The 22,494-nt window shown below is 38.5% G+C and overlaps 2 protein-coding genes across 9 annotated transcripts in view; one reads left to right on the top strand and one right to left on the bottom strand.

The window, feature by feature from the left end:
• Nucleotides 1–22,494, top strand: part of dnajc25 (DnaJ (Hsp40) homolog, subfamily C, member 25) — a 45,853-nt gene that overhangs the window by 4,069 nt on the left and 19,290 nt on the right. Inside the window, exon 5 of one of the 5 annotated variants that reach the window (XM_023265839.3) lies at nucleotides 1,715–2,669. The exons of the other annotated variants lie outside the window; for them this stretch is intronic. Within the exon in view, the coding sequence (XP_023121607.1) occupies nucleotides 1,715–1,837 (123 nt within the window). The 3' untranslated portion in view covers nucleotides 1,838–2,669. Of the gene's footprint in view, nucleotides 1–1,714; nucleotides 2,670–22,494 lie in introns of those variants that run through there. 5 annotated transcript variants of the gene reach the window in all.
• On the bottom strand, nucleotides 5,228–21,335 carry LOC111565666 (spindlin-1-like). Of its 4 annotated transcripts, XM_023265841.3 has the most exons (9): nucleotides 21,178–21,314; nucleotides 20,519–20,633; nucleotides 16,580–16,668; nucleotides 13,127–13,232; nucleotides 11,311–11,359; nucleotides 11,070–11,205; nucleotides 10,769–10,886; nucleotides 9,163–9,396; nucleotides 5,228–8,339 (listed from the first exon to the last, which is right to left on the bottom strand). In XM_023265841.3, the coding sequence occupies exons 4-9, from the start codon at nucleotides 13,164–13,166 to the stop codon at nucleotides 8,140–8,142; spliced, it is 777 nt and encodes a 258-aa protein (XP_023121609.1). In that variant the 5' UTR covers nucleotides 13,167–13,232; nucleotides 16,580–16,668; nucleotides 20,519–20,633; nucleotides 21,178–21,314; the 3' UTR covers nucleotides 5,228–8,139. The 4 variants fall into 4 exon arrangements, with proteins under 4 accessions (XP_023121609.1, XP_023121608.1, XP_035802122.1 ...); XM_023265840.3 differs by lacking the exon at nucleotides 20,519–20,633 and having other exon boundaries at nucleotides 21,178–21,335; XM_035946229.2 differs by lacking the exons at nucleotides 20,519–20,633; nucleotides 21,178–21,314 and adding an exon at nucleotides 18,192–18,750.

The following is a 22,494-nucleotide window of genomic DNA, read 5'->3' as shown; positions in this document are numbered from 1 at the left end:
TTAATTCAAGTCTTAGTGGTATTTATTAAGTGTATCTTCCTTCTTTCTTCTACTAATTTCCTTTGAAAGCTGCAAACCTTATATGTGCAGCAGCAGCTTGTATTTATCAATGTGTTGACAGGAAAAGTTTGCTAACTCATCTGTAAGTGTTGCACTGACTGCTTCCTGTTGAGTTTCTCGTTCTAGTATCATGATGCAGCAGCTTTTTATACATGTGGTTCCCTCTTTGTTTATCTTGCACATGAGGGCTGAAGACTTCATTTTGTATATCTTAGGGATCGATCAATAAGGTATTTATATGGTCAATACCCGTTAATAGTACTTAAGAAAGACCAATGACCGATATTTGGAACTGATGCACATTATATGTTCTGGGATAATCTTTGGCGGCCTCCCAACTTGGCCGTTAGCGTAGCCTTAGCCACTGTGAAAGTAGCTAATGTCCTTATGTGTGGCGACGGCTTGAGTTTCTTTCTGTAGGTCTTGCAGGTTGTGTCTTTGCTAGAGAGATGTGTCTCCCAGTTAAAACAGCTTCCTAATGTTAATCTCACTTTAGAAAAATGTCACAGCGTTCCAGGTTAGTGTTAGTCACAGCAAGCCTCTTAGTAATAGCCTTATCCTAGCACCATCCAGTGAATTATTCAGGCATTTTCAGTGTAACTGTGAAACTGGGCGTGATTGTGGTAAGATCGTGGTTTTTATTCCAACCAACTTAAGGAACATCCGATACCTCACCTTCAAAATGAAGCTATGCTAATTCTCTGGAGCCGCTTCACTCTGCAAATGTGCTCATCTCTCTCTCTGCATAAACAATACCGATGATCGGCCCATCCCTAGTGACTACAATAGTAACATTGGAGGAATTCCGCCAAATATATTTGAGATCGAAACTGGTTCTGAAGAAGAATGATATCAAAAGCTCCACCCTGTAAACTGACATTAATGGTTCTTTAGGTTTGTTATGAGAAACCTTTGCCGTCTAAATCTGTGGCATCAACACATTGTAGTTTTAAGGTGGAAATACTCCGTCACGGTGTTGGTTGCTTATTACTCCGCCAAGGAATGTGGCGGAGTTATGTGGCGATCGGCGTATGCTTGTCTTTCTGTCCGTCTGTCAGCAGCATTACTCAAAAACAGACAAACAAACAGATTTTGATGAAATTTTCAGGGAAGGTCAGAAATGACACAAGGACCAACTGATTAGATTTAGGCAGAGATGCGGATTATAGTCTGGATTGACAGATTTGTTAAAAATTTCCATATCATTGTGAGATGGCATGGCGTCACTGTAACTATGACAACAAGTGAACACTACGTCAGCTGCCTGCTGATGATCACATGATTGTGATCCTACTACAGATCCACCGCTGCGGACTTACCAGGACTTATCCATCAGAAATGATTCAAGGAACAACTGATTAATTTGTGGGGGTGTTTCTGAGTCCCATCAATTCCTGCACCCCCTACATATTTAGGTCACACGATTCGGTATCCGTACGTAACGTACACATGGATAACACATGCCTGTGCTCAGCGCAAGGTCATTTTTTCATCACAGATTTCATCCATCGGAAATGATACGACTGAGCAGCCTTGGTGGAAAACTGCACTCTGAGTGCTTTTCTTGGTTTTTTTTTTGTGACTTTCAAGCATATTTAAAGTTTGAATTCCACCAGAGGAGGGTGTTTAAACAGTCCTGATGTTCGTGTCCCAGGTGTACAGAAAAGACCAGGAGGAGGAGATGAAGGTGAAGATGGCGACCGACCCGAGGATGAAGAGGTACCGGCGCTGGATGAAGAACGAGGGGCCGGGCCGGCTGACGTTCATTGACGAGTGACGGCGCTGAGATCCGCCCACAACGTTCACACCTGCCTCAGTGCCGAGACACACGGATGCCGAACGCCAGTCCGTGTGGAGAAATACCTGTACAGAAAGATTATCTATGCCTGTTTATATCGTGAGAGATATTTTCATAGCGACCAGGCCACCAGTGGAATGAACTGCGAGTCGAGGCTTCAAGGTTTTTCAGTCGTTTTTTTTTTTTTTTTTTTTTTTTTAAAACTTTATTTTTTCCCTCCCTCGATCCACGTCCATATCAAAATGAAGTTTAATGAAGATTCTGTCATTTTCTTCAGCTGGTTTTTGTTTATTTCCTGCAGATTGATCAGTAAATTTGGTGCCTAAGTTCTTGCGAGATGATTTTCGGTTGGATGAGTAACCAGACGGCTAGCGGTTTGATTTCTGCAGCGGCCCAAAGTGTCCTTGGGTGGGACAGCAACAAACCATCAGAAAAAACAGCCAACTGAGAGGCTGGTTAGTACATGGAAGACGGTGTAAACAGGTTCTTTCCTCCGGGACGTAGTTGAAGCTTTTTCTATCAAAAAAAAAAGACAAATGCATTTCTGACGTTTGCATCAATCAAACAGTGTTATTGTGTAAATGGAAGCCAAAGTCGCAGCTAAAAGTCATCTGTAAATTGCACAACAGCAGACGTTCTTCACCCCGGGACTCTAATCATGGTTTCTGCTGCTTCTCTTCAGAAGTTCACGAGGCTGCTTTACTGTTTACTGCTTTTTAAACAACTCGGTTAATGTTATTTATTGTCTCACATTTCGTTTGTCTGTTTGGTGTTGAGGCGGCATTAAAGTCAAACTGTAATTCAACAGTCATGCAGTCGGTCGTATGGAGTTTTTATCTGTCCGTCACACTGAGGCTTCGTGAAGAAAACTGAAGAAGTCTGAAAAGATTCAAGGATTTATAATATTTTAACAGATGAACCTCAATAATTGAAATATTTACGTTAAGACCCTACAGTATTTTTAACATATAAACTTACTTGACTGATTTAATTATTATGGTTAAAATACATCTTTTTATGACATAAATGTGACAGAATAATTTGAATATTAACCCTCGTGTCGTCCTGCGGGTCAAAATTGACCCGGTTTTAAGTTTGAAAATGTGAAAAAAAGAACATTTTCAGTGAAACTTCTGATGTCCACATTTTCAACATTTTTGGGAAATCTTTAAAACATTTTTTGGTGGAAAAAAATAAATGTTAAAAATGTTTCTTAAGAACATTCACAAAAAAATCAACCAAAATCCAGTGAATTTCCCAAAATTTTCAGAAATTTAGGAAATTTTTTTGCTGAATTTTTGGATTTTTTTTTCAAACAAGGAAACAATATTTTTTGGTGCCCATAAATGAAGACAACAGGAGGGTTAAGGCAAAGACCCTACACAATTTTTAATATAAAATTTTACCTTATTGATTTAAATATTAAGGCTAAGAACCCACAATATTTTAAAACAGATTTACCTATTTTTTTGTCATTGTGGTTAACAGTATTTTTTGATTATATAGGTTTAAGACATTTCAATATTTTATACATTCTAAAATTATGTTAAATTTTTATTTGTTAAGATTTAAGGCCCTACTGTATTATTTATTGTGTGAATTTACCCGACTAATTAAATCATTAAGAGTATGGCTTTACAATATTATTCATAATTTTAAAAATGATTAGTTTAAATATCAACTCAAAGTTTTAATTTTTTCTACAAATAAAATTTGAGAGTCCATGCATTATTTATTTTATACATTTTCTTGGCTAATTATTATAGTTAGGATCCTACAGAGTTTTATTTTATACATTTATGTGACTTTTTTAAATGTTAAAGTTAAGACACTACAATATTTCTTTAATAGAAATTTACCAGATTAATTTGCATATTAAGGGCACAACTCTTCCATATTATACATGATATAAATAGACTCATTTAATTGCTATAGTTAAGATCCTAAATATTTATTTTAGAAATTTATTTGACTAATTTAAATATTAAGGTAAAACCCTGCTTTTTTAATGATGTAACTTTATCCAGCTGATTTCAATATTATAATTGAAATCCTAAAGTTGTTTTTGGTTTATAATTTTACCTGACTAATTGAATTACTACAGTTAAGACTCTAGAAAAATTATTTGTTGTTTGAATTGACCTATTTTGAATATTAAGGTAAATTCAAATGTGTTCCTGCATTACCACAACTTTAAATACACCAAAATGTATTTTTTAGCAGCAACTTACTGCAACAGTGCAAAAACTACAAGCTCAACTGGTTTGATTACAGTAACTTAGACTTAGCAAACACTCAATTCATCATTAAAATGAAAGACAGGTTGGGTTTTTATGACATTAGAACCCTGAAGGATGACATGAAGTGAAAGTCTGGTTATTTTAAGTAACATGGCATCTAGTGAAACATTTTCCACCGACTCATCCTAAAAAAGGAACATCAGCAAACAGTGTGCTGCAAGAATATTTAGCCGTTACTGACTCTGAAACATGCCTCGGTGGGTTTAAAGCCTCAAGTTCAGGCAAGACATGAATTTGCGGTTGTTTTGTACAAACTTTTGTGGGTCATATTTCAACCAACAGCAAGTTGATCTACATTTTTGGTAACTTTGGTCATATAGAATAGCTTCAGAAAGTGTTTGAACCTTTTGGATATTTGCACAGTTTGTGTTGTAGATTTAATTTTAAATAGATTTTCTGAAAAATGTCACTCTATTACAACTTAAAACCTCATTCAGACTCTCCATTGATCAGCAGAAGCCTGTTTACACCAGTTAAAGCTTCGACTCTTCTTGGACGAGTCTCTGAAGGTTTCAGATTAGATGGGAGTTGTTCTGCAGACAGATGATGTTCTGTGGGGTTCTGGGCTTAGTGCTGCAGCCCTGGTGATGAGCAGTGCCACCACATGCCAGACAATCGTCAGCACACTCCTCTTGGATCACTTTTATGGCTTTAATTCTTTGCCTAGCACTCCGGCACAGTATTCTCAGCCACGAGACTAGTTTCTAGTAATGGTAAAAGTGCAAAAAGTTTTTTTTTTTTTTTTTTAGACTTTTTGAACATAACACAAGATACAGAGATAGATATTGCCCCTTTTCATTTCATTTGAATGAGGACATTTCTTGAAATGTCAAAACTTTTTAGATCAGAACCTGTCTGAAGATATTTTTTTAGTCTATTTGATTTTTCAGACTATTATATATTATGAAATACCAGCTAACTTTGGCTATAACGTTTCTCATAAGGGCCCCTGTTATTGTATATGGTTATAATAGAATAGTAGATAAGTATTGTGCAAAATAACCTCGTCTCATAACTCTGGGGTACAGAATAAATGAACTACGGTGGAAAGAAAACAAAACACACCATGTCAGGCTTTCCATTAACAATAAAAATTATTAACGTACATTTTTTAAACATACAAAAACAAACAATACAAGGCAGAAGGATGATAGAAGGCCCATGTCATTCCAACATTTACCACAATAATCTGTTATCATTATAATAGCAAAGAATGAACTGGACAGAACCTGGCTGGAAATCAAGTCTTAGTAACAATGCATTATTTTGTTAACTAATTTAAAAATAGTGCCCGCTGAGATGATCACAATCGTACTTATCTTGAAAGAAAAACCAAACAGATACACAAGTGGAGAGACCTACAGATCTCTGGGAGAGTCTTTCTTTTTTCTTTTTTTAAAGAGCGGTTATAATAAGAGCTGAAATCTGCCTTTTGCAACTAACTACATCACAGGACGTACACACACTGAAGGTTTTACATTCACAACTCTGTTCTGTACATCGATTCAGCCAAGGCATCTGATTGGTTAAAGACATATTTCCCCTCGATAAAAGGCTCCACAACGATTTATTCTGATGTTTAACTGTCACCTAATTTCTACTCTACAAATTATAACTGGATCACTGGATGATAAAATACTGAAAGTGCAAATTAAATCAGTCACCAACCAGTAAAAAACACCTCGATTCACTCAAATACTTCAACTCAGTACAGAGCGCGACTTTATGGAAAACCTTCAGTCTGGAGTAAATCCAAATCAAATCAAAAGTACATTTGTGTAAAAAAAAGGAAATTTTAAACCTTCACTGCTTGTTAATCTCTTCATATACTAAACACAACGACTGTGTCCTGTCTTACTGCATACATGCTGTGGAATCCAACGGAAGCTTCAGACTTCCAGGAGGAAACTCCATCTGCTCCACAAGGAATCTTTTGATTTGTGTGTAAATACAAACTGGGATACTTTTGTTTCAGTCATGATTTTATCACACAACTGAACCGGAATCAGGCTTCAAAGTGTCTGACTGTTGCCTTCGAGGCTGAAAATTTGACTGGTGCTACAGCAGGTTTGTTTTTCTTCCAGTCCAACACCATCACCAACTGTCCGGGGAGGTGGAACTGAACCTTTCTGCTCTCTAAATCCATGTTTCCACCAGGTGTGACACAGATGCAGGTGTCTGTCCGCCGTCTGTAACCAGGTATTTAATGCTAAAACAAACTGCAAAAGGACAGAAAGGGCTCTGGCCAAGTTTCAGTTCCATCTTGCTGCTCCTTCATTGGCGACTTAGAAAAGACAACACGAGAGTAAATCCAAAGGCTTTAGTGAAATCACGAGAAAAAAGCTGTCCGATCGTATTTAACATCAAACAACTTCACAACAGGAAGGGGTTTTGGCAATGATAAAAGCAAAATGCAAAGAAAACAAAAGCCCCTGTCTTTTTTCTTTTTTAAATCACAGTTTTTAGCTGTAGACGTCTTTAGACGAGGGTCTGCTGACCTTCATTAATGCTGAAGTTGGTGACATGGAGCCTGTGAACGTAGCACAAAATGTGACCAAACAAAATCAGTCCTGTTTTGCTCTGTACAACAACCGGACCACAAGTCCAGTCCAACAAAAGGGTCATAAATTAGGTTCTGGGATGCGTCCAAAGACGGTTTCTTTTTTTTGGATATTTCCGATAGTTGCTCTTCGAGAAATGCGACCAAACCATCTGGCTTGGGGTTGGAGAGGTTCTATTCTGAGCCGAAGGTTTCCAAGACTTTAGAAAGTCCAAGTTTGATGTTAAACTGGGATTAATCTTCCTGTCTTATCGGTCTCTGTTATATGGAAGCCCATTTCTGCTTCGGGAAAAATAGGCGACACACTGGGAAACTTCAAAATGTTCTTGGTTAGTTGAAGTCATGACATAATATAGTCAGGGAAAATAATATTTAGAGGGAAGTTTGGCAAAATAATACAAAGTTCCGACGCTTAAGTCAAGATTGTTACACGAGTAAATACTGTTGGTTTACTTGATAAAGTTTAATCATGAAATTTCACGCAAAACTATGTCAAAATCACAATAAAAAAATGTGTGCCAGTGCAGAGTTCAGTATGACATCCAGTTCATCGAGATTGTGATTTTTGACTGATCAATGTTTGTATCTATCTCAAAATTTTCATTCAAGATGTAATTTCGAGATTTTTGTTGTTGTTGTTAACCTGTTTTTTAAAATTAGTGTGGCAGAAATGGGCTCCCATACATCTGTGCTGCCAACAAATACAAAAGTTTTCATCAACAATGAGCTGCTTTTTTTGTTAAAGTCTCATAGAGTCCAAACAGCAGCTCCTTCTTCAACATGATTGCATTGAATTCTTCTTCGTTTTTTTTTTTGTTTTTTTTTTTGTTTTTTTTGAGACTTAAAAATCCAGCTTCTTCCACCAACTGGCTCCAGGCTACACTTCTTCACTGGGAATCTGCTCATTTATCTGATGTGTCAGTCAAAGGGGAAATCTTTGAAAATTACTCCAGAAATGCTGAAGGATCGCAACAATTACGGTTCTTCAACTTGTTTCCTTGGTTTTTTTGGTTTGTTTTTTTTTTTTTTAGCAAAGACGAGTTCGCTACTGTTAATCTGTTCCTATTCCAGTTTACATATTGATTTTTGGTTACAAAATCTGATTCTAAAACCTCTTTCTTGCTCTAACTGGACTAAAAGTTTCTTTGCTTTACTCAGAAATGCATTAAAGGGCCTGAAAAAATTTTGGACCAATTAAAGGTAACATAAAAACATTGAGAGTTTATGTTTTTAGAGTTTAAGGATCAAGAACTGACCATCCTGTCTTCTTCTGTTGTGTAAAATCTTTGTTTTGAAGGTCTTTATTTTGTCTTTGATGGTCTGAGGAACAATTCTGGGTTATAAATGCTTCGGATGTCTCGACGTGCTGCGTTTTGTTTCCGTTTGACGGTCGGGGGGGCCTTTAGGACGTCCGCAGAGTTTTACGAAGTTTTCACCAGGTCGTACACGTAAATGAGGAAGTCATCGTCGAACTTGATGAAGTAGACGGACGGCTTGGCCTCCACCTGGTGGATGACCATGCCCGTTCGTTTGCCGCCATCCTCTTTGGCGTACTCGACCTGTTTACCGACAAGACTGTCCACCACCTCGCCGGGTTCCCTCTCCGCTGGGACGCTGTCATCTACAGAGAGGCAATAAAACAGATCGGCTTTAGCACGTTCGACAACATTTCTGGTTTTATTCTTGTAGCACAACGCAGAAAACCAAAGAAATGGATAAAAGAAGTTTCTGAAACAATGAGTGGAACAATTTTGGTCACATAGAGACAAGTAATACCCTTATAACATATAAAATAAACCAATTAGCAGTATTAAGGAGGAGCTAAATTGGACTTTTTGAATGGAAGTAAGGATTTCTTTAGTCAAAATTTGATCAGAATAAGAAATGTCTTTATTGGCAAGTAGGTTTCCACATTTAAGATCTTTGTCTGGGTAATTTGGTGCATAACAGTGACAGTAAAGTTCAAGTTCTGTTAGACTAGACTAGAATATGTGGCTCTGACAGCTTTGGAGGTTAGGGTTTCCCACTTTGTTCCTGATTAATATACTGTAGGAGCCTTGAATCTGCAGCAGCTCTGTTGGCTGGGCAGGAAAAGCAGCATTGTAATTTAGGTAATTAATTAAGTTAAAGCTGCCATTCCACCTGCATGAACTGGATGCATCCCTTCTGTCCACTTGGAGACAGAATTCTGCTGCTGTGCGGTGCTACTGCTCTTTAAAATAGTCGAAACAAAAACAAATTCGACTGTGGATTTGTTGGCAGAATTTGGATATAAGGAGTTGAAGCTCTGGTCCAAAAGTAACTCTGGTATATAGTCTATAATACAAGCAGAATCTGCCTTTTAAACCAGACATGACATCCATCCAGAGGGTTGGATCAGCAAGTTTGCCATTAAAATTCCCACTGGGGTAAAAACCAAAACAAACTAAAATGATTTAACTCACTGGAGTCGGGCATAATACGGAGGTCTCCTTCTTTGTAGTCGTCCAGCAGCTGGTACATGTAGAGAACCGGGTCTTTCTCGTAGGTGATGTAGAACCAGGTGGTCATGATGGGAGCTCTGGCCAGAACCATCCCCCTCCACTCCTCCTTCGGACCCTCCTCCGTCTCAAACATGTGCTCCACCGCCTTACCGATCATGGCGTCCGCCAGGTTGACGTCTGTCAGACGGGATTTAGCTGCAGGGACAAAAGTTTAATTCAAAACAGAAGTCACTTCCAGCAGTTCAGTGAGTGTCGGACTGTCACAGATTAGGCAAAAATTTATTTAATTTAAAAGAGAATTTATTCTAAGAGCGGCAGACTTTAAACAACTCCTCAGTTTCAGCTGTTTGTGACAAAATGCTAATCTTAGCATGCTAACATTTGATGTTATCATGAAAGGTGTTTAGATTTAGCATGACATACCACATGCTTAATGTTAGCATGTAATTAGCTAGTGCTAATGTTCACATGTTACTAACAAACCAACATATAAAAGGTTATGCATGTACTTAATGTTAGCATGTTATGTTTAGCCTACATTCACATACTAATAAGACTAAATATTAGCATGCTATATTCAGGCAACAGTATAATACTAACAGGCTAAACATTAACATGTTACTAACATGCTATATATTAGCATGTTATTGTTGAAGATGAAAACTTTTACAGACTTTTCAGCATTTTTTTTCAACATTCAGCATGTTACATTACTTCCTTAATGGTGGCACGTTATGTTTGGTCAACATGATCATACTAATATCCTAAATATTAGCATGTAACTGATATGCTAACACACTAAAAAGCTAATTTTTAGTACTAACGTACTATATGTAATCCTGTTGGTAAGAATGTTGGTAGAATGTTATACTATGTGCTTAATGTTAGCATTTTACATTTTGCCGGTATTTACATGCTAATAGACTAAATATTAGCATGCTACTACATGCTAACATAATAATTTACTAAGTGTAAACATGTTAACTAACATGCTATAAGTCAGCATGTTACTCAGAATGTTATATTATATGCCTAATGTTAGCATGTTATGGTTACCAGACGTTAACATGCTAAAAGACTATATTTTAGCATGTTACTAAAAGACAAAATATTCGCACGATGGATAAAGTTAATACTGGCTAAACATAACATGCTAACATTAAGCACGTAATATAACATGTTGCTAACATATAACATTCTATGCTATTTGTTTAATGTTAGCATGTTATGTTCAGTCAACACTAATGTACTATTAGACTAAATATTAGCATGTTACTGAAAATCTATGTTAGCTAATGGTAATGTTGGCTAAATGTAACTTGCTAAGATTATGCATTTAGTATAACGTGCTATTTGTTAGCATGTTATGTACAGCCAACATTAACAAAACTATAGACTAAATATTAGCCTGTTACAATCATGCTATATGTAAGCATGGTATCATCCTGTGTTCAGTCAGTATCGACCGACATTAACGAGCTAATTTATTAACATTTAGCATGCTATTCTACATGCTTAATGTTAGCATGCTGTGTCCAGTGCGGCGCTGCTCTGAGGTCAGTCTTACCCAGTCTGTCAGGGAGAACTTCCAGTCCCTGAACCCTCTCATCTTTATGAAGCTCCAGACCATAAACACAGTCGAATCCATCGTATTTGATCAGATACAGAGACGGATTCACCGGCACCTGGTGGACACCAAGACGTTAGAAAACAGTCATTTTAGCTACTTAGTGCTTCTATCCACACACCTTTCCCCCATTTAACCCTTTACTATAACAATAATAGACATTTCAGCCTGATACAGACATAGAGCTCAGTGCAGATGTGATTGGACGGTGTACTGAACATACAGTGAATCCTGTATTTACCTGGTCGAGGACTGTCCCTTTCCAGACCACGTGTCCTCCACCTTCCTTCCAGACGTGTTGAATCCTGCAGCCGACGATGTTGCGTCGAGGCTGCGACAGAACTTTGGTGGTCGGGCCCAGGCTGCTCTTATGCTTTCTTTACGGAGACAGGAAACAACGCAATTTACCCAACCTGTACGTGGATTTCCGTCTGTCAAACGCCCCAATATTGGACCAACTATCCCTAAGCGACTGAACTTACTTGTGCGGATTCTTTTTCTTCATCATATTTGCAGAAACACCTGCATGCCCTGAGGAGAAACACGAATCATTTAGCAAACACTGCGAGGTTTTAGCTCATTTAATGCAGATCCAGGATACTTCACGTCACAGCTGAGCATTTTGGGAGCATTAAAGTGTTGAATTAGAGAGAAAAACTCTAGATATTTACCATCAGACAGCCACAGCAGTTCCTAGTTCTGTTGTATTCATCATAATAATTGATCTTATAAAGAATACTGGTGTTTCTGCTGCTTTTGTCAGCAACAAAATCATCAATAAATGCCACTTTAACTTCCCAAATCATCATAGAATCATGAACATGTCTGACAGATGAGACGGTGCTTTGGGTTTGAGTGTCTTTTTGGATGTTTTCCTAAACTTCAGCCTTCGGTAGTTCTTCTACTTCATGAAGGAAACTTGATATTCTACATCCTGGAGAGTATTCTAGACTTCTTCTACCACCTTTCTTCGATATTTTACTATTTTTTTTTAGATGAACCTAAAAGTTGATATTGGAAAACTAACTACATTTGAGATCTCATTATCTTCTTTTTCCATTTAACTCTCAACTTTTAATCAATGTTGAGCCTCCCGGGAGCTTTTTTTTTGTGCTTGAAGAGACACACAGCTGCCAAAAAAAACATTTAGCAGCCGAGCGTCCAATCGTTCTTACGCTCTTACAACTTGGCACTATTTGCTAAAAGGACTTTCTATGTTGAGGTAAAACCTTCTCTGATTGAAGCCCAGTCTTGGCACTTAAATCGTCTATCCATCATTTTATAGCAGACTGAATATGCTGAAGTGCTGAGCCTGCAGAGCAAAAAATGTTTGTTGCATATATTTATTATTAGACTTGATTTATTAGATGTAATACTTGGGGCAGAAAAAGGAACCTGGACCACTTCCTGTTGGTTTCGTCTATTTAAGAGACTTGAAACCTCCTCAACCGAAGAAAAGCGTCATAATGAAACACAACCTGCTTTTTGTTGCTACTGAACTGTTGAAGAGTTTTATTGTGAAAATGTAAATGCTAATGCTAATGTCTGCATTAAACAGATGACATTCTTCATTTTGGCAATTTTCTAACTTGGACATCACTGAAAGGATTGTAGAAAGTTGCTCCTTTGATGCACTAAAAATGTCAAACGTCTTGTGTTTTTGTATCTCTGAACTCAACAACAAGCTTTAACGCAACGATGATCCATCTGGTACAATATACTTATTAAATAGATGTGCAGAAATCTACAGTCATAGAAGCTAAAATATTGTTATGGTAGTTATTGAGCTGAGTGAAAACGGTGCTACAAAACAGTACTGCTGATATATGCGTATAAGAAAAGGCCGTATGACTCGTGATAAATGAATCTGAAAAGAAGCTTTAATGAGGATGTTTTGTGAGCCCTCAGCGCAACTTTTGTGTTCGGTAGGAGTTTAAATCACAAGATGTACCGAAAACAGAGATTGTAAAGGGTTTGAACGTAAACAAACCCAGAACAATGTGTCAACGCAGCAAAGGACAGAAGGCGAGAATCAAGAGATAATCAAACTTTAGGGAGATTTACGAGGCACTTGTATTGAATTTAAAGCTTCCTGTGAAAACCTCGAGACCAGTTCGGTTTGTTTGACTATTGATCCATTGATTATTTTATGTTAGAGTAGTTCAGGGTTAGAAATTCACCAGAACAACAAGTCGACTATGACTGTTGGAATAGTTCTTTGCAGTTGTTTTCTGGTTGGTTTCTGTTCAACCAGCAGCTCTACAGAGTTTGTGTTGACCGTCCTTGATCAGCTCTGACCTGTATCAGCTGTGTCTCTGTGTCCCGGAGTGTTCTTCATTCATCTGGAGGCAGGTGGGCAGCCAGGCCGCCCGGCCACACAGCTACAGCTGCAAACAGTCCAGGGCTGCAACCAGACAAAACACCTCAACTCAGGGGCGTCAAACATACGGACGACTTCGCAAACAGCAAGAGTTAGGGAGAAGATGTCGCCTGCAAATTGTATAGAATAATAATATCTACACTTTGGCAAGTTGTTTTGATCATAAAGTAAAACATTGTGTTGTTCAGCTCCAGGTACCTGTCACTAAATGCTTTGTTCCTTTGTAGATACTCTGTGATCTGTAAGTTGTAACGTGTAAATGATAAACTGAGGCAAAATTGAGGCAGAATGTATTTTTCAGACAGTTTTGTTTTACTTTAAGACAGTAGTTTCAGTATCTTTGGGAACACCTGGATCCTTTATAGCTAGCATCCGTGCTACGCTGCAGCACAACTGTAAAAACATTTTCAACTAAAGCTGATCCAGTAATGTAGACGTGTAAGACGTAAGAAACGAAATGTTTATAGCCAACATCCACGCTACACAAAGGTAACGACTCACGTTACCTCCAGTGTCTGAAGATAGCATTTATGTGATCAGGTGGCACACTTTGCCCTAAAAGTGTCTATAGCTAGCATCTACAAACACTGCAGCAAATCTGTAGCTATAAAAACCAAAAACCATTAAAATCCAAGACAAGATTTTCCTTCAAGTGACAAATGAAAGTTGGTCAAGGTTCGACTTTATGCTAATATTCTTTGACATTTGGTTGTGATGCTGCAGTTAACTCTTTGACGAGATGCTTAGAACGCAGACTGTGCTTAAAAGATGGAGGGGGAAAAGTGAAGCATCTTAAACTTGCAGTCTTTCTAACAGCCACTAGGGAGCGACTCCTCTGGTTGCAGATTGTATTGAGCCCTATAAGAAAATGACCCAACTTCTCACTTGCTTTGCTTCCTTGGTAAACATTTTTCGAATGAGTTCATGGTCTGAATCCCTAGTTTCACGTCTCCTTCAATATAGTACGATGTTGCAAAGTGCATAAAATTACGGAGAGACATCAGCTGCAAACTGTACATTTTTAAAACCATAATTTTTTTGTGAATGTTCTTAAGAAATATTTTTAACATTTCTTTTTTTCTACCAAAAATGTTCAAAGATTTCCCAAAAATGTTGAAAATGTGGACATCAGAAGTTTCACTGTGAAAATATTTTTTTCCACATTTTCAAACTTTAAAACGGATCAATTTTGACCCGCAGGACGACACGAGGGTTAAATATCATGTTGAAACATTAGTCTGGAAGCTATGGCAGAAAATTTTATATTTTTACAGAAACAGAGCCACTTTTCCTATATTTTGTAGAGATGTCATCATCATAAATGCCTCTACTTCCACTCTGAAATCTTTAGATCAGGGGTGTCAAACAAATGAAAAACAAAGAAAACTTATTGAGAGACGACAAACACTTCCTGTAAAGAAATTGAACATTGTGCAATATGATGTCAGTCAGCAGCTTCGGTACGAAACAGTTTGGTTAGATGGAACCCTGTTGTTGATGCACTGCCACAACTTTTATGTGTTTTTTATGTATAAATTTTCTACATTTACAAGGCAGGGGGACAACTTAACCTTCCTCCTTCATAGTTCCTGCATTAGTTAGTTGGTGTGGTGTCAGGATTACTACACAGATGTGGAAATGAATGTAAATTCAAAACAATTTCTAGACCTTGACAAGTTGTTTTAATCATTAAGTAAAATAAGTAATAATACTATATCGTTCAGTTCCAGATAGCTGTGACTGAATGTTTTGTTCCTTTGCTGACACTCCGTGATGTTAGTTGTAATGTATAAATGATAAACTGAGGCACAATATTGTTAAAATTTCACTTATTTTTCTTGAGAAGATTAAGGTTGTTCATAATGTTTTGTAAAAAGATAACTCATTAAATGTGAACATTGTCAGAATGTACTTTTTTGCACTAAAACAAAGGAAACATTTGGAGTTGTGGTTATTTATAGGTTATTATGCTGTGATTTTACTGGTCACTGGAGATCAAATTGGACTGATTGTGGCCCCTGAACTAAGATGAGTTTGACACCCCTGGATGAACTTTTATGAGGTTTAGAAACATCAACCACAAGTCAGAGTTCAAATCTGTCCTGCAGGAGTCGCCTGTAAACTTTACTGACATCTAGTGGAGCTAAACAGTTCCTACATCATCACAGAAACATGATGTCAGAGCTGCATTGATTTAGGAAATGTTCATTTTAGAAAAAAACATGTTTAGTACAAAAACTGGAAGATTCTGCAGCGGTCTGATTTATGTCTGTGTTCAGACTTTCCCTAACTGAAACAATCATTTTGTAGTTACTGGGTGGTTTTTTTCCCACTCCTGTCACAGTTTTCTGCGTTGTGGGTTAATGTTTCACTACATTATGAAGTCCTGCAGCTCTGTGGAAACTATGAATAGTAGTAGAGAGCACTGAGAAATGTCTTCTGTCAGAATGACGCAGCTAGAATGGTGGAAATCAAAAATGACTCAATTTATTCAGTGATTTATTTCACAATAATTAACCTGCAATCAACATGTTCAGCATTTGTCCACATGTTCACAGGTCTTACCGATACTGGAAGAAACAAAAAGTGGCTTTCATTTTACTATTTTACAAATTTTGATTAGTTTCTTAATTATAATACAACACAATTTTTGTCACATGATTGTTGGTCACAACTTCATCACTCAAGTTTAGTTGCTGCAAAGACTTCATCTTTTTTAATGGAATCTGACGCGAATTATTTTTTTGCATTTTTTTAAATGAGACATGTAGACATGTTTTTACAGCTTCGGTCTTTGACAAACGGTCTCATTTTGGTGATTTTATTATTGTTATTATTCAAATTTGGTTTGAACTGCTAACTTGTAGCTGTTTCACCGAAGTGAAATGCCTATATTTAGCATAATACCTCAAATATTACAACTATAAAACGCTATCATGTTGACATTTAGCGTGCATGCTAATATGCTAGTCATTAGCATGTTTGGTGTAGCATGCTAAGTGTTGTTTTGTTATTATTTTGCCAGCATACTAAACGTTACGTGTTCTATGTGTAAGAACGTTATGTTCTGTTAAACTGAATATTCAAATATTCTGAATACTTCCATGTTACAGTAACTGTAGGACCATTAGCATTTCAACTATTGTCAACATTAGCATCTTGGTATAAACCAAACTTTAGTATGTTACCAACATCCTACATATAATAAGTAAGGCATTGAAAAAAGATTGTTTGGCATCAGAACTGAGACTAATATTTTATTTACACAAAATAATCACAGAAACTCTTTGAAATACATTATTTTGAAGTATTAGTTTGATCTGGCGCCAAGTTCGTCTAAGTGTTTAGTCAAATTAAAGAAACATGTTTACCCAGACTCCAGTATTCAGGAGGGTTGATGGGAAGTTCAGCAGTTTTCTGGGTCAAACTTCGAGCCTCGAGGACAAAACCAGGATTGAACCTGCGACGGCAAATCACAAAATAATTCAGCAGAAACTGAGAGATATTTAATCTGTTTAATGCAACAAAAGCAAACGTGAATCTTTAGCTTCGGTTTAAAATCAAGATTCGTCAGCGGTACACTATATTATTGCTTTGTTATTGATTAAAGACACGATAAAGATACTATCCAGACCTTTTTTTGGGCAAACTAAGTAAATCCAATCATCTCGTTTTTAATATCACATTGTTAATGTTCCTGGTTGTAACCAGCAGGGGGCCACATTCCACCTGTCTCAACACTGAAGGCTTCAGGTGAGTTCTGATGCTGGAGCCTCTCAGGATGATGGGGTTTATTTTGCATTTTGCCCTGAATTCTGACTGCAGGTGGCATCATTCAGCAGATCTGAGCCCCTTTTTGTTTATTTATGCTACTCAACAGTGTATGATAAAAAAAAATGAAAAAAACGCCATGGGTTTTGCATCTTAAATGTGCTTTTAAACTGCAAATGATCTCACCTGTTGATCTGAAACTGACAACACAAGCGCACCCAAGAGTTTCACAAAATAAGGTAGAAACTGATTAAAGTAATGACCAAACACATGCACCAAATGTTTACCATGATTTTTTTTCTGTCTTATTTGAAATAAAATGCTTTCTAACCGGCAGTATTAAGGTGGAAAACCACGGGGTGCCCGTATAGTTCAGCGCGTTAAGTGGGTGACCCATGTACAGGGGCTGGTCCCCCACGCAGCGGCCCGGGTTCGATTCCCACTCGCGGCCCTTTACTGCATGTCTTCCCCCAACTCTTCTCCCCTGTTTCCTGTCTCTCTCTCCCTGTGCCTAAATAAAAGCCGAAAAAAGGCCAAAAAAATAACTTTTAAAAAAAAAAGGTGGAAAACCACATGTGGATGGTTGGAGGAGCAACAGAGCTTCTGAAGGTTTCATGCCCTGAACACGAGACTTCAATTATTGATCAGCGGAGCCGGTGAGGAAGCCTGTGGTGTATTATTTATCTGCAGGCCGGGTGTTACGTAACACATCTGACCCTCTAGCTGCTGACCGTTGGCTCTGTTCGAGGCCTTTACGACAAAAAACTCTGCAAACCCCGACCAGGTAAACACATCGGGACAATCAGAGACAAGATTTCTCAACAAAAACACAACCTGACGGCTCGCTGTGCTGCAGAAAAGACGCCAGACGCTCAAAGCTCACATTCCTGCTCACCTGCAGAGGAAACTAACCACCAGAAAAGACATTCTGCGGCGTTCGGCTGCAGCTGGTGGTGATTTTTTTTCTCCCGTTGCCCCGAGCAACACATGATTAGTCATCTGTCGTCCTGAGGGGCCGGCGATGCTGGACGGCAACATCTCAGCGTCACTCGGTCCGACTCCGACATAACTTGAAACCAGAGAGGTGGAGCTCGAACTGGGAGGAAAACTGCATCATGCACAGTTTCCACCACTTCAGAGGACATTATTCTCACTTCTTAGAGGCTAAGAAGCAACAGTCTAACAAAGGTCCTTAACTAAACTCAACTTTACCTTATTAGGACTTGATTTTGCAGCTCCTGTCTACCAAACAGCACAATCAGATTTACGTCCCGCAACATGAGAAACTGTAGCGGTACTGTCAGGAAGTCTGTGCAGAAAAATCCATCAAGTGCTGAACGTTTCCCTCCGTCCTGCCCCCCAAAACATCTGGATTACATCAAGCCCCAGCACTGCCCAAAACTGTTCTTCAGGTCCGTGAATCAGCAAGTACAATAAAGCTGGACTTTTTCCGAACATGTGTTTTTAAACACAGCCGTTAAAAGTGCTTTAATGCCAAATCCACAAGACAAAAACCGCCTTTATTTTCTGCAGGTTTCTGTTGAATTGGTCTATTTTTTCATGCTTGGCGGAGTTTTTTTAGTCGCTGCAAAGGGAGAAGTCATAATAGAGAGTCCTGTAGAGGGTTTTAAATTGGTTAAATTTGCATTGTGGACAATAATTTATTGCATTTATTCGTTTGTTTAATGTTTTTTATTGTAGCTCAGAAATCCGTCAGTGTTGTCTGGTTCACCTGCATCGTCCAGTTTTAGATCCTGGTAGACACAGAATGAACACAAGAAAAGCACTGAGTGCAGTACTCCTCCAAGGCTGCTCATCCCCCCAGATGGCAGTGTCAGAAAGGCAGCATTTTTTAAAATAAATGCAACATTTATCTATTAGACATAGAATGTGTCCAGTTCATTTAGATGTACCCACAAATACAATGACCTTGCGCTGAGCACAGGCGTGTGTCATGCATGTGTATGCTATGTACAGATACCGAATCACATGACCTAAATATGTAGCGGGCAGCGGGAATTAATGGGACTCGGAAACACCCCCACAATTTAATCAGTTGTTGCTTGTATGATTTCTGATGGATAAGTACTGATTAGTCGGTAGATTTGTAGTAGGATCACAATCATGTGCTCATCAGCTGGCAGCTGACAGTGTTCACTTGTCATAGTTACAGTGACGCCATGCCGCTATCTGGCAATGATACAGAAATCTTTAACAAATCTGTGGTTCCAACGTTTTTTGCCCTAATAACTAATATCAGAATTTGCCATTGTGCAGCGTAGAGTAATTTTCCAGTGTTTGTAGCAGAGTTGCAGGGGAGCTGCTGTGCATCTAGGCCATTTTTCAACAAAAAAAAGTCTTAAATCTGTAGCTCTGACACAACAGAGGTGATATTCTAAGGGTTTGTTCCATGTATAGGGAAGAATTTTAGGAAATCTTTGCAGAAGTCCTCCAACTTCATCACTATATAAAACAGAGATCAGTGAGACATTTATCTTTTGCACTAAACTTTCAAAACCAACAACAAAAACACAGAATTAATCAACAAAAGCCCAAACCAGGTCCGATAAATGAATCAACTGGAATGATATTGTGGTTTATCAATGTGTATGTCAACCAATAATTAGCAAAAAACGTTGGAATAAAAATGTCAGAGATGTCCAAGTATTGATGTATATTGACCAATATCTTCACAGGGTTTTTGTATCCTTTCAAATGTTGATCAGACAGCTTTGTTTCACTTGAAGAAAATAGGTATAATATGAGGGAATAACTGGATCCTTTAATTGCTAGCATCCATGCTAAACTGCAGCAAAACTGTATAAACTTTATAACTGGAACTGATTTAACAACGTAGACGAGATGTAAGAAAAAAATGTTTATAGCCAACATCCACACTATATAAAGATAATAACTCACGTTACTTCCAGCGTCTGGAGATAGTATTTATGTGATCAAGCAGCACACCTTATCTAAATAGCATCTATAGTTAGCATCTACAAACACTGCAGCAAATTGGTAGCTATAAAAATGGTTAAGAGTAGCATCCGGGCTACACTATAACTGCAAGATGTAACACAAAGCAAGGAAACAGAATCTGGGAATCTGCTGCTCAGAGACTGAAAAGATGTCCCTCCAAGTGATGAATGAAAGTTGGCCATGGTTTGACTTTATGCTAATATTCTTTGACATCTGGTTGTGACACTGCGGTTAATTCTTTGATAAAATGCAAAGTACACAGACTGTATTTAAGTGAATTGTCTTAAGGAGACAGGAGACACAAGATGATAATATGTTTAATCGTTTCAATTGAGACAATCAAAAAGCCATCCAGAGCAAAAGAATAAAGTCTTGGATGCATTTGCCATACGAGAACGGTTCTAAATGTTCTTCTTTATGCAGATATACCCAGAAAATCTAAAAAGTTAATTGTTCTATTGATGTGCAGGCTGGGTCTGGGTTTAAATAACACTTTATGAGGGCCGTAAGAAGACTAAAACGACAGAACCTAACGCAGACATTTGGCAGGTGAGTCTTACCTGCAGGATCCAGGTGACCTTTGCTTCCATTTTTTACTCACAGCTTGGTAAAGTTGTCTGCAGACTGAAGCGTTCAGATCAACTCCTGCTGCTTCTATTACTTCATCGACTGCTTCTGAATGACACAATGCAGCAAAATGCATCTGACTTCAAAATACAGCTGTTTTGTTTTTTTTTCCTGCTTTCACTTTGCTGCACCATGGCAGCTGTTGGAGGCCTATAGAGATTTCTGCTTCCTGTTGGCACTGATTGTCACTTTGATTATAATCTAGTAAAGTAGGAGAGTAATAATATATATACTAATAATCAGTATGCAGTCATCATCTGCACTGGGGGGACCGAGCAGCCAGGTTCTGCAGGGCCAGCAGCAGCGTCAGCCATGTTTTTTTACTCACTATTATTTACTGATCGGAGGAGGAAGGGGGCGGACGGGGGCCTCGGAGCGGCGCGCAACGGAGCGGCGGTCCGCGGGTTTCTGCGGGAAAAAACGGGGGCAGGAACGTCCCAGACGGCCGGACGGACGGACCGCGTTCTGTCTGCTGCCTCCCCCCGCCCCTCCCCCTCGGCGGGAGAACGCAGCGAGCAAACCGAACGCCCCGCGCCTCCGTTGTTTACCTGCGGCGACGCGGACAGGTGCGCGTTCTGGTTTTCCGTCTTACCGTCGTTTCCGGGACTCAGATGAACCGGGGGAGGGTCGCGGCGGGGCCGTGAAGGGGCTTCTCGCCTCCCGCTGTCCGTCCACGGAGCCCCCGTTTCGACTTCACAGGAACCACACAGACTCCACGGACATCTCAGCGCCGAGAGTCAAGTAGGAAGCGACCGCAACGCGCACCGCCGCCTGGCCCTTTCACAATAAAAGCGTCGGTGGCAAGCCTCCTGCATGCTAAAACATTACTTGCACTCTTTTGGAAAAAATCTTACATACCAAGATAAGAAGACTGAGTGAGGCAGATGTTAATAACCTTTTCCCTAGAGAGAGTGGCATAAGTACGAGAAGAGAGACAGGATTTGTTTGAGAAAGCGTGGGGACCCTTTGTTGCTTTTGTGAAATCCATGAATTTAACAGACGACAGTGATGGGGTGGAATAAATATTTGTGACGTAAACCTCGTGGAACTGCCAGAATGAGAGGAATGACAAGACTACCTGCTGTTCTGTATAAAATATTTATTCATTTACATGTCTGAGAAGATGTTTGTTATTCTTTTCTTCCTTTTTTATTTTTAAAGTTTTCCTCTTTCTCTCCTTTATTTCCTTACTTTATGTATAATGATCTGTTGCAAGTGTCACATTATGGTTAAAAATATTTGCATAACAGTCTTATAATATAAACTGTAATGCAATATGCAGTATATGTGTTTTCGAAACAATGGTAATCATATAGAGCACATTATGTAAATAAAAGTGCTTGTCCAACATAAAATGTTTATTTTTCCTATGTATAGAAACTTATGGTCCGCTCTGTATAGACAACACTGCATAGACTTGGAAACCTTAAGAGAACTCTTATGACATCCAATTCAAAATCCATAGGCATTAGTATTTCTAATGTCGAGCCTGAAATTCATCATCTTTCTCATTATCAGTATTGTTAATTTTCTTAAGCAATCATCTATAAACTTAAAAACTACTTTGTCTTACTGTAGTCACCCTGTAGTTTTGATAATGTCCCGCCCGCTACTCAATCTGATTGGTTTCACATTAAAAGTAGCAGCCAAAAGCTATTGTTTACACAGAGAGACAGAAGGTGACCTATCAGTATTGTTAGTTTTATTAATCGATTACCGATAAATTAAATACACGGGGTCCTCGACTTACGTTGGAGTTCTGTTCTTACAGCCCGACATAACTCGATTTTTGCTGTAAGTCAGAACTCCATCAGAAGAGTCTGACTTATGCTTGGGATTTATGACCTCTTTTTTTTATAATAAAATAAATAGACAGATAAATTAACATAAATGTGATGTTCCATCCATC

This window comes from Amphiprion ocellaris, chromosome 17 (genome assembly GCF_022539595.1).
Source record: "Amphiprion ocellaris isolate individual 3 ecotype Okinawa chromosome 17, ASM2253959v1, whole genome shotgun sequence".
In the NCBI taxonomy this organism is placed as follows: domain Eukaryota; kingdom Metazoa; phylum Chordata; class Actinopteri; family Pomacentridae; genus Amphiprion; species Amphiprion ocellaris.
This window is presented reverse-complemented; position numbering and strand designations above follow the sequence as displayed.